General features: G+C 57.2%; 1 protein-coding gene across 9 annotated transcripts in view; it reads left to right on the top strand.

The window, feature by feature from the left end:
* The window catches only part of ARHGEF7 (Rho guanine nucleotide exchange factor 7), a 70,872-nt gene that overhangs the window by 26,093 nt on the left and 34,094 nt on the right, over positions 1-10,685 (top strand). For 7 of the 9 annotated variants that reach the window (XR_003907546.1, XR_003907545.1, XM_029936430.1 and 4 more), the window contains exons 6-8: positions 7,806-7,900; positions 8,116-8,211; positions 10,376-10,498. Coding sequence is in view for 7 of the 9 variants with exons in the window: in XM_029936430.1 (XP_029792290.1) it covers positions 7,806-7,900; positions 8,116-8,211; positions 10,376-10,498 (314 nt within the window). In the remaining 2 variants the exon portion in view is untranslated. Of the gene's footprint in view, positions 1-5,172; positions 5,239-7,805; positions 7,901-8,115; positions 8,212-10,375; positions 10,499-10,685 lie in introns of those variants that run through there. The other 2 variants (XM_029936437.1, XM_029936431.1) reach the window with 2 other exon arrangements.

Here is a 10,685-nt window from a genome sequence, read left to right as displayed (position 1 = left end):
TTTGGGGTCTCCGCCTCCTTGCCGGTCTTCCTTGCAGGCTGTCTGCTTTCTCCGGCGGAGCCCTTGCGTATCAGTCGTAGTTGCTGGTACTTCCCGGTGGGAGAATTCCAGTCCTGCCATGTCTGCTTCGATGCTTGCTCTTTTTCTTCTCACTCTGTTTTGCCTTTTGCCAGGTCTTGTAAAGTTTTGTCAGTCCCTGGACATCGTGCATCAGGTAAAAGGAGGTGCTGTAAGTAAGCACTCAGTGCAGGGGTGAGGTGTGCGGCGAGGGGCGCCTCTCCTTCCGTGATTCGGTGCCCCTGGACGGTGCCCCCGCTGGTGTGCCCGGAGATCAGATGGCCCGGGGGGGCTCGGGCTGTCGGTTTCTCTCCCGCAGGGTGGTTTCAGCTGCTGAGGCCTGGGTTATTCCCCCGAGGGCAGGTCTCCGTATCCGCTGTGTGCTGAGAGCTCTATTTCCGGATGGTTCTTCCCCTTTTCTCCACTGGAAGCCCAAGGGCGTTTTTCTCTGAGGCTTTGGGAATTTGGTCTGACTCCTGGATAAAAATTTCCCAGTGTTGAGGGGGCTCCCCCAGAGTGTTTAACTCACAGTGTCCGCGCCGAGCCTCTAGCAGTCCGTCAGGGATGGTGCATCTTTTCCCGCCCCGCTGCTGGCTCACAGCGCCCGGGGCTCCGCTACGTGGGCTCCCAGTGTGCCTGGCCTCCAGACTTCCGGGGGCGGGCGGTTGCCTTGTGTCCTGTCCTGTCTCCCTTTGGGGTCCAGCAGGAGGTGACGTGGTAGGTTGGAGCAGCGCTGTCCGCACAGATGCGGGCAGAAGTGGAAGCCCCTGTTAGGACGTGTTTAGAGCAGTTGTTTTGCAGACTGTCTGCTAAGCCAGCATTGGGCCCTTTAGCATTTCCATTCAGTGCCTTGTTTTTGTTTTTCCTTTAAAAAATTTTTTTAACGTTTATTCATTTTTGAGAGACCAAGAGAAACAGAATGCGAATTGGGGAGGTGCAGAGACAGAGAGGGAGACACAGAATTTGAAGCGGGCTCCAGGCTCTGAGCTGTTAGCACAGAGCCTAATGCAGGGCTTGAACTCTCTGACCCTGAGATCATGACCTGAGCTGAAGCCAGACGCTTAACCAACTGAGCCACCCAGGCGCCCCTCAGTGCCTTGTTTTTGTGCATGGGTCACGGTTCCTGGTTCTTTGCATATCATGAAATTTTTCACTGAAAATCGGAATTTTATTAGAATTTTATTAATGAGGGAAAGTGTGCTCATGTGCACAAGTGGGGGAGGGGCAGAGAGAGAAGCCCAAGCAGATTCCACTGTCAGCGCAGAGCACGATTCGGGTCTCAGACCTCCAATCCTGGGATCATGACGTGAGCCAGGATCGAGAGTCAGGTGCTTAACTGATGGAGCCACGCAGGTGCTCCTCAAAACTGCACATGTTAGAAGGGCTCAGTAATTGTGGATTCTGCTCTCCCCTCCCAGGACTGGGGGTTCCCTGTTGACTAACTGCAGCTTATCTCCCCCACAGTCACCGATCGGTCTGATCGGTTCGCTGCGGTAAAGCTGGGCTTCCCGGTGTCTGTACTCAGAGTTGCAGACTCGCGTGTGTAGCCAAAGATTGCTCAGAGCAAGATTGTGCTGAAGCAGGCTTCCAGCCTGTGCCCGTGGGCCTGTGTGGGGTCAGTTAGTGCACTGGAGTGGGAGGAGGCTTTTTAGAACCTAAAGCAATGAATGAAGACAAAGGAAAATCTCCAAATTGATAGGTTCATGAAAACTTAATAAATTCTGTGCCTTCAAACAATAGAAACCGAATTACGAGTTGATTGGAACATTTGTTGTAACAATTTCAACAACATAAGATGCTCTTTAATGCCTGAGGGGCTCATTAAGGCAAATGCATGAAGATTCTGGATGAACAGGAAGGGACGGGCAGCTGGAGAAGGGTGTGGGCGGCCGGCGTGCCGTGGTCCGTCGGGGCCGTGGTACCAGCACCACAGACGGCGTGGGCGTGCAAGGCCACCTAGGGCACCGGTGTGCTCGGGGCCTGGGGGCTTCCCTCATCCTGGGTGACCGAGCGCTGCTGCTGTCTTGTCTGCACATGGTGGACGCCGGGACTCTGGCTGCCTGGTCCCAAAGGCCCCGCCCGCAGCACCCCTGCACTGGGGATTTCGGGACGCCCTAAACCTCGGCATCTGGGGAGGACACAGACGTTAGGTCTAGCCCCTGACGGTATGGGTAAGCTTATCCTAAAAATTGTGGTCGTGACGAGCAGAGGTTTACGGAGAATCTTCAGTTCTAAGCATGCTGGAGTGAACGTCTGCACAGCGCCTCTTAGGGTGTAGCCTGGCGGGTAGGAATCTGAGAACAGTCAAGCCTTTAATCTAGCGCTTTTGCTACTTGGAATCCTCCCCAGAAGAATTACCTAAAGCGTCTTCAGTGGTGTTAGTGCAAAGGTGTTTCAGTAGGATTATTATAATAACACAAGCAAGCAACAGTATGAGAAGGACTAAGTAACGGGTGGCACGTGCGTTTGCAAGTATTGAAAATGACACGAAGCCTTACAAGACTTAAAATACGTGTTTACGTGCAACAGGCAGAATCCGAAATTACAGGTAACGCGACTGAATGGTGTGAAAATGTGGGCATCGAAAATAGAAGGAGCCGTGCTACGGGGTGGCTCCGAAGAGTGTGCCCCTCTTGATCTCGGGGTCATGAGTTTGAGCCCCACGTTGGCTCCAAATAAAATAAAAAAGGCAGCGTGCTGGAGAGAACGGTCCGTGGGGCGGCAGACGAGGTGGCGTGGTGACGCGAGTGGGCGTGGCCGGGGCCTTGCTCTGGCCCCGGAGGCCGTGCGGGGCGCCAGGCTTGAGCGCTGCCGGAGAGGGGGCCCGCGGGCCTGAAACGCGGAGGTGCTCGGGCTTCGTGACACCAGCGCCCCAGCCCCCACCGTTCCGTGTTTTCAGGTGGGAAAACGGAAGCCTGCTCTCAGTGTCGTAGGTCAGCGAGTGGTCAGGGGAGCCCTGGCTTCGCCGGGTGGGGCTGGGGGTGCCCCAGCTGTGTGTGGGCTGCCCTGGGGGAGGCTCCCGGCTGCCTGCACAGGCCCTGACTTGTCAGATGGCTTGGTGATCCTGGCCTCGGCCTTGCAGTGACTTCAAGGAGCCTGGTGAAGTGCTTAGCCTTGAGGGTTCCAGGGCTCCTAGGACGGAAGAGCCCGGAGAAGCCCTCGGGGCATCTGGCGTCACTGTTCTGTTTGCGAGCAGGTGTCTCGCAGGAGGCTGACCCGGGGCTGCAGCGCCGAGGGGGCGGGCATCTGCTCGAGCCTCCTGGATTTCAGCAGCCAGAGAGCACGCGCTGACCCCGTGGGGTGGTCGGACCCCCGTCCACGAGAGCTCTGTGCCCTCCCTTGAGGGGATGCGGGGTTTCCCCAGGCACCCTGAGAGCAGGAGGTTTCTTCATCCCCCTCTGGGAGGGCCGGTCCTATGACCTGAGGTGGCCCGTGGTCCCGGCTTGGTTTTCAGGTTCCGTCGAACGCTCTTATCGAGGGCGTTGCCAGCGAACGGGGAGCGGAGAACTACCGCGCGTGCCGAGTGCAGTGAAAAGTTGGGGCCGTTTTTGCCGTTGAGACCTGGCGGTTCCCCTAGGCGGGTGAACGCGCGATGGGTGTGCATTTTTTTAAAAATGTTTCTTTTTGAGAGAGAGAGAGAGACAGCGTGAGGAGGGAAGGGACAGAGAGAGAGGGAGACACAGAATTGGTAGCAGTCTCCAGGCTCTGAGCTGTCAGCACAGAGCCCGACGCGGGGCTCGAACCCACAAACCGTGAGATCATGACCTGAGCCGAAGCCAGATGCTCAGCTGACTGAGCCCCCGAGACGCCCCGGGCGTGCAGTTTTCATCAAATGCCACAGCTTCTGTGGGCCTTGCTGTGCTCAGGAGATACCGTGCCTCTGTCCTTCCTCTTTGCTCCAGGCATGGCCTGCAGCCTCTGCACCCGGGCCAAGGGGGGACCAGAGGCAGCTGGCCCAGCTTCTTCTGTCCACAGAGACCCGCACTGGCCCCAGGCCCTCCTTTGGCTGGTTTTCCTTTTCCCTTAAGATTAACCCACCCCTTAACCAAGATTGCTCTGTGGTCCTTCCCTCCTGGCTCCCGGGGCTGAGTGAGAAGGAGCACCACGCAGGATTCTGGTGTGGGTGGGAAGGCTGTGTTAGGTGGTTTGTGAGATGTTTCTACCTTGGGTCAGGTAGCTGATACCCCTGAGTGCCCCAACCCTGTAGAAAGTCACCGCCTCCACCCAGCACCGCCTTTGTTAAACAGAAACGCATCGACTCGTGCCGAGCCAGCATTGGTGCCCAGGGCTGCTGGGTGTCCAGCGCTGGCGCCTTGTGCGCCTCGGTGTGGTCGTGGACACCTGTGCTCAGGCCGGCTTCTTGCAGTGTGACCTGTGTCACTGAGGAGCGTCTGTTGGAGCGTGTGCCTGGTGAGCCTTTAGTGTCTGGAAGAAATCTATCCCCCGATTTAGAAATACTGTAGTGTACTGTCTTTCAAAAGACAAAATAACCTAAAACCTTCACAGGGCCCCAGACTCTGTGCCCGTTGCTTACTGGGAACCTGAGCTCTGCTCCATCCGTACCTGCTGGTGGGGGGAGGGGTCTGGGGTCTTCCTCCCTGTCATTCCTCAGAGACTCAGGTCCTGTCTTAGGATTGGATTTCTGAGAACGGAGTGAGGATGGTTTTTCCCTTGTGTGGGGCGGGAAATCAAATCTCTGAGAAAATTTTATTCTTCTGTGTAAACCAGTTCTTTATTTTTGAAAGATTCAGTGACCTAAAATACGAAACCTACCAAAATTTGCAGTGAAATTTGCAACTTGCGTGTGAAATCGGCGACGCTGGGCATTCCTTAATGGTGGCAAGAAAGGGGGTTTCTGCGTGTCTGCGAGGAGGTAACCGAGTCAGCCGTCCTTTTGTCTTGTCTTGCCGAAACGACTGACAGTTCGGGGACTGTCTGTGTGACTTGCCTGGTGTCCTCCGCCTGTGTGGCCCCGTTGTTTGGCTGGCCAGGGCTCTCCATGCCTCGCCCCTCGCCTTGCGCCTGCTCCTCCTCCTCCCCCTCGGCTGAGCGGGGGCTGCTCCACTGGGAGGCCGGCGGCTCTGCGAGCGGCCTTCGTGGCCCGGAGCGCCGGAGCCTGGCTGGGGTCGCATGGGGTCCTGCAGCAGCCAGAGCGCGCGCAAGTCCAGGAGGGGGACACAGGTGCTCGGGCGCTGGGGGGGACGGGGGACGGCTCCTGGTGGTCCCTGGACGGTGTGCTGGGGCGGGAGGGTCACAGAGCTGGTCCTCAGTGGGAAGGGCATGTTTGTCGTGGGTGGTTGACATTAACCAACTTCACTGCCTTGATGTCACTTTTTGGCAGCGGTTTCTTTGGCGTTGTTTCTGGTACATTCTTACGGGAGGCTTTTACGTCTGCATACTCTGCTCAGTGCTGGGATGGAGGAAATGCCGTTTTACTCTCCTTGCACGCGGGGGCGGTTTTCTGGAACTTGGCCTCCCCCTCCCGTAAACGGTGCGCGGGCTCGGGCGCCGCCAGTGTCGTGCGCCTGCCCTGCCCAGGCCTCGCTCGGTGCGGCTTGAGCCGTCAAGGCTTCTCGTCTGTCTGAGGCGGGTTTTTAAATCGTTTGTAGTTCAGGGAGTACTCTGCGTGGCTGGCCTCCGGTTACGTTAGCAGGACAGGTCTGGTTTAAAGTCTGACTTTGTGCTGCCGCGGCTGGTGTCGCAGCGTGCCCTCTGCCCACCACTCCTTGGACGTTGTGCCCAGTGACCATTCCTTCGAAGGAAGATGTCATGATCCTGGGCTCAGCACCCAGGTTTCCGCACAAAGGCCGGAGCTCCCGGGGCGCTGCCTCCCCCTCCGGGCCGCCCCCCCCCCCCCACCCCCCGCCTCTGGCATGAATGGACCCATTCAGGGGCGAGATCAGAGCCGCGGCCCAAGGGGGGCGGCTGGGTCTCCCCGTCGCACACAGCAGAGTGCGGGGGTTCCTTACTCGGGTTTGCGTTGACCCGTGAGGGACTGTGTGCTCTCAGCACAGAAGACACCCTGGCAGTGGAGAATCCGTGTTGTGGGGTGGAAGTCTCCATCGAGCTCAAGGCTTACTTTTGCCTGTTTACGCGCATATTTTAATTACCAAGCTGGGAAGACGGAGCACGCCGTCCTTTCTCTGCCCGACCGAGGGTGACGTGATTGGAAGACAAATGGCGCATTGTAGTTCGTACAGTGAGGCTCAGAGGACGTGTGACGTGGTTTTCTGATGAGAGAAGGTGCTGGTCCGAGGACAAGGGGCAGGGCAGTTCCTGCTGTCCTCAGCCTGGCGGCCGGGAGGCGGCGAGGGGCCGTGTGGCCGCAGATCGAGGGGCACGCGCCGGCTCCACTCTTGGCTCGCTGCTTGATTCGGGGGGATACTTTCCCTCTCCGCCTGAGTCTCTGCCTCGTTGAGAGGAAGACTTGGTGTGAAGATAAGCCACTGCGCACAGAGCACCGCTGGGCCCCAGGGGTGCTCGGCCTCCGTGAGGTCCTCTGGCCCGTCCTCCTCGGCCAGGGCCCTGGCTCCTGGCAGTCACGGATGGGAAGAGGCCTCTTTTTCATATAAACGCACACGCGTTTTTATTGTTAGAGCAGAGTCGGGGGTGGGGGGAGTGTGTGCAGGGGAGGGGCAGATAGAGGAAATCCCAAGCAGGCCCCACGACTGCGCCGTGCAGGCGGTCTGCGGCGTAGTGTTCAGTCCAGCCGTTTTGCATTTTGTGTCTGTGTTTAGGAATTATAAACTGGATTCTGCCGGACGTGCTGGACTAACCCGGGGGGTCAGGAAACGTTTTAAGGCTGATTCATCGTTGTTCTGTCTGTAAAGGAGTGGCTTCCAAGGACTTTATCCTGGTGGACCTTTCGTATTTAATAAATGTGGGTGAGGTCCGAGACTGCCATTCTCTGATGAAATTGATTTAGATTTGCTAGGCGCAATCTGAAGAGTGCCCTGGATATTTCTAGTTGAAATACACTTAACGGGTTCTAATGTACATGAATTTTAAGCGTACAGTTTGTTGAGCTTCAACAAATGTATTGATCTTTAACAACTAAAATTAAAATTTAGAACACATCCATCACCTAGAAACTTCCACTCCTTTGCCCATTGTCACTCCTCCCCCAGTCTGATGTCTGCTCTCACAGACTGGTTTTGCCTGTTCTCGGGCTTCTAGAAGCGGGATGTGCGGGGCATCCTCGTCGTGGACGGCTGGCTCCGTACCGGACACGGTGTTAGAGACTGACGCGTGTGTCCGTGCCGCCATGGTCACCAGGGGTTTCTTCTTGGCCTTGAACACCTGTGACGATGGACTTGATTCCAGCCTCATTCTTGGTTTTGTTTGAAGTTTATTTACTTTGAGGTGGGAGGAGGGAGAGAATGCGGGCGGGGGAGAATCCCAAGGAGCCTCCATGCTCAGCACAGAGCCTGACACTCTGGATCCCACCAACCGTGAGATGATGACCTGAGCCGAAGCCAGGAGTCGGATGCTCGGCTGGCTGGGTTGCCCTGGCACCCCGGCCTCGTTCTAGGTGTGCCCGTGTCTTGTGTGCGTGGCAGGTAGCCCACGGCCGTGTGGAGCTCTCGCAAGGACTCGTCGCGTGGGTTGTCGTGGTTAGGTCCCAGGAGGTGACGACGGTAAGCACACGGGTGTCATGTGGAAGGAACAGGAAATGTGAACGATGCTGATGAGCTTCCCGGAGCTTGTGAAGTTCAATGGCGAATCATGCTGTTCATCATTTGTCGTAGGTGCTACAGAATATTTTGGAAACAGAAAATGAATATTCTAAAGAACTTCAGACTGTGCTTTCCACCTACCTGCGGCCTCTGCAGACCAGCGAGAAGTAAGTTGGATGATAAATTGTATTAATTGCAACAGTGTCGTCACCTGGGCTGTTGGCTCAGATTTTCAGAGAACGGAGGACGGAACAGGGCCCGTTGTACCCGTTTGCTCTAGGGGTACGGCTTTTAGCAGGTAGAGACTCGTATCGGGCCCCGGGGCGAGAGGGGACGGTGACACGGGCCCAAGATCTCACTGTTCCTTTTTTCTTGGCTCTAGGTTAAGTTCAGCAAACATTTCATATTTGATGGGCAATCTAGAAGAGATATGTTCTTTCCAGCAAATGCTCGTACAGTCTTTAGAAGAGTGCACCAAGTAAGTACGGCGCTGAAAATCTGTGAAATTCAGATAGTACAGTGGATAGGTCTAGAGTGCGCATCAGTGTAATTCTAGAACTTCTGTTTCCAAAGGTGGAAACAGTGATTTTGAATCTTTTGGGTTATCAGCTCTTCTAGTAGAAGTTGTGGTTTTGACACTGTTTTTTTCTAGTCGGGGTCTCTGCAGGCAACATTTCCTGATGAGAAAGGAGAGAGGCTTGCCTTGAGCACAGTTTACGGCGGGGGAGGGGCCCGGGGAGGCCGGACTCCTGCGTGGGTTGCCCCTGGCTGCCAGGAAGCTGCGGAGCAGGGATGTGCTGGGGTCATCTTTCCAGGGGACTTTGGAGGGTGGGGAGGCATGTTCCCCCAGACTGACTTTTTGCGAGACTGTTTGGTCCTGGGTTAACATGAGACATGAAAAGGTTAGGGTCAGTTTACTGACCTGAGTAGCATAGTTCACGGAGTTTACGTAGTTGACGGAGCTCGAAGGGTGTCGGAGGGCGGGAAGTCCTGATGCGTGTGAGAGCCGCCACGTGACCTCTGGTGTTTGCTTACCGTGGACCTGACACAGCAGGGGGACACTCGCTACGTCAGACTCCATTTCTTTAGCCAACACAAGGACCAGGTCACGTTTTCTCTTGGAATCCGGTTGCTCTCTGGTTTGTCCTTCTGTAGTCTCCTGTCTTTGTCAGTGTGGGAAGCGTGAAGGGTGCCGTGCCCCCGGGCCCCAGGCTCACAGCTGGCTGTGCTCGGAGCAGGAGCCAGGGTCCCCGTGGGCCCTCCCCACCGGAAGGCGTGCAGGGGAGGCGCAGGGGCAGCGCTTGCTCCCCCCGGGGCGGTTTGTGGCCGTGGAGAGTGGGGAGGTGCTGCTTGCTTCTGGTGAACGGAGGGGGTTTGCCCTCACTTTGGGGTCTTTGCAGGAGGCCGGCCCCGGGAGGACGTCGGCACTTGCCCCTGCTTTCCCCACTGGCTGTCGAGGAGGCGGACTAAAGGCATTCATATTTCCGCAGCACGATTGCAGCGCCTCTTCTGGGCCTCCCGTCAGGCTTGCGAAAGCACACGGGTATCCCTGTCTACACCGCACATGTGTGGATCTGAACGCTGAGCTTCAGGGGGGAGCATGAACTGAGAGCCAGCACCCAGTCCGGTCAGGCCTGTGCGGCTCATGACGTAGGAGGACTCAGGTGTTGTTGCGGTCAGGCTCCTCGAGGGCACGGTGCCCAGGCACGGACGTCGGGTTTGCCGTGGAGGAGATGGGTTTTCCTGGTCGTCTTTGATCGGGCGCGTTCGGAGCGTGCTCCGAGATGGGCGCAGAGTTCAGGCCCACAGTCCCAGGTGTCCCCCCCTGCCTGTGGTTTTCTCTTGGGGTTTTGCTGCCTCGGCCACACAGAGACCCAGAGACACTCTGTGTCCTTGTCCAGATGCCAGCTGTCTCCAGAATCTTCCTCTCTGGCCCTCTCCTGCATTCAGACAGTTGCTTTTATATTTTGTTCAAGGTTTGTGTGTCTGCAGGTTGATAGGAGTGATGAGGCTGCAGCCGCAGGTGGACCGCCGTGGAGGATGGGCCCGGCTGTGGGCTCGGCCCCCGTGCTGGAGCCGCCGCACCCGCCCGCCCAGGACGGCCCCGCGCGCTCTGCGTCCGCTCTTGGTGCTGGGCGTCCCTCTCTGTTCTTCCTGTTCTTGAGAGCTTGTGCCTCTTCCAGGCTCAGCAGCGGCGCCAGCCTAGACTTGGGAGGGGAGGGGTGTGTGGCCGTGCTCGGCTCTAGCTTTCGCCTGAAGGGAAAGCGGGCTGTGTGCGCGCGCTCCCGTCTTGGTGCCACTTGAGTAGAAACCTCACCGACAATGTATTTATGATTTAGGCATTTCTCTCCCTGTCCAAAGCCCGGATGTGGGGTTCTGGCTGTGATGCGCACAGGTGGGCGGTGGCGGGATGCTGGAGAGCAGGAAGGGGGTTAGTTCGATGCCTCCCAGCCCAGCGGCCGTCCAGGTGGGGCCCTCCCCTGCTGGACCGCGGGGGGGGGGGGGGACACTGAGGTTCTGGGATTTGTGGGTTCTGTGTTCACAGAGGTGGTCTCTGAGGAGGGCTCGGATTCTGTGTTCGTTCCCTGTCAGCTTCCTGACTCTAAACTTGGGCTGATTTCCTTTGTGTTGTGTGTCTCCAGGCTGCCAGAAGCCCAGCAGAGAGTCGGAGGCTGCTTTTTAAATCTGATGCCGCAGATGAAAGCCTTGTACCTCGCGTACTGTGCCAACCACCCGTCCGCAGTGAGCGTCCTCACGGAGCACAGGTGCGCGCCGGCCCCCTCGCCTGGAGGGAGGCGAGCTGGGGGGGGGGCACGCACCCCCCGTGCTGGCTCATTTTGGCCACACGTTGCATGAAATACAGTGCTGATATTCACTTGTTTGTTCAACGATTAGTGTCTTAATCACCATGTAAGCCGAGTGCCCGAGAAGCATCGGTAAGGGGTCTCTGAG

The sequence above is a fragment of the Suricata suricatta genome, chromosome 4 (assembly GCF_006229205.1).
Source record: "Suricata suricatta isolate VVHF042 chromosome 4, meerkat_22Aug2017_6uvM2_HiC, whole genome shotgun sequence".
Classification (NCBI taxonomy): Eukaryota; Metazoa; Chordata; class Mammalia; order Carnivora; family Herpestidae; genus Suricata; species Suricata suricatta.
Note: the sequence above shows the minus strand (reverse complement) of the source record. Positions and strands in the feature narration are given on the sequence as shown.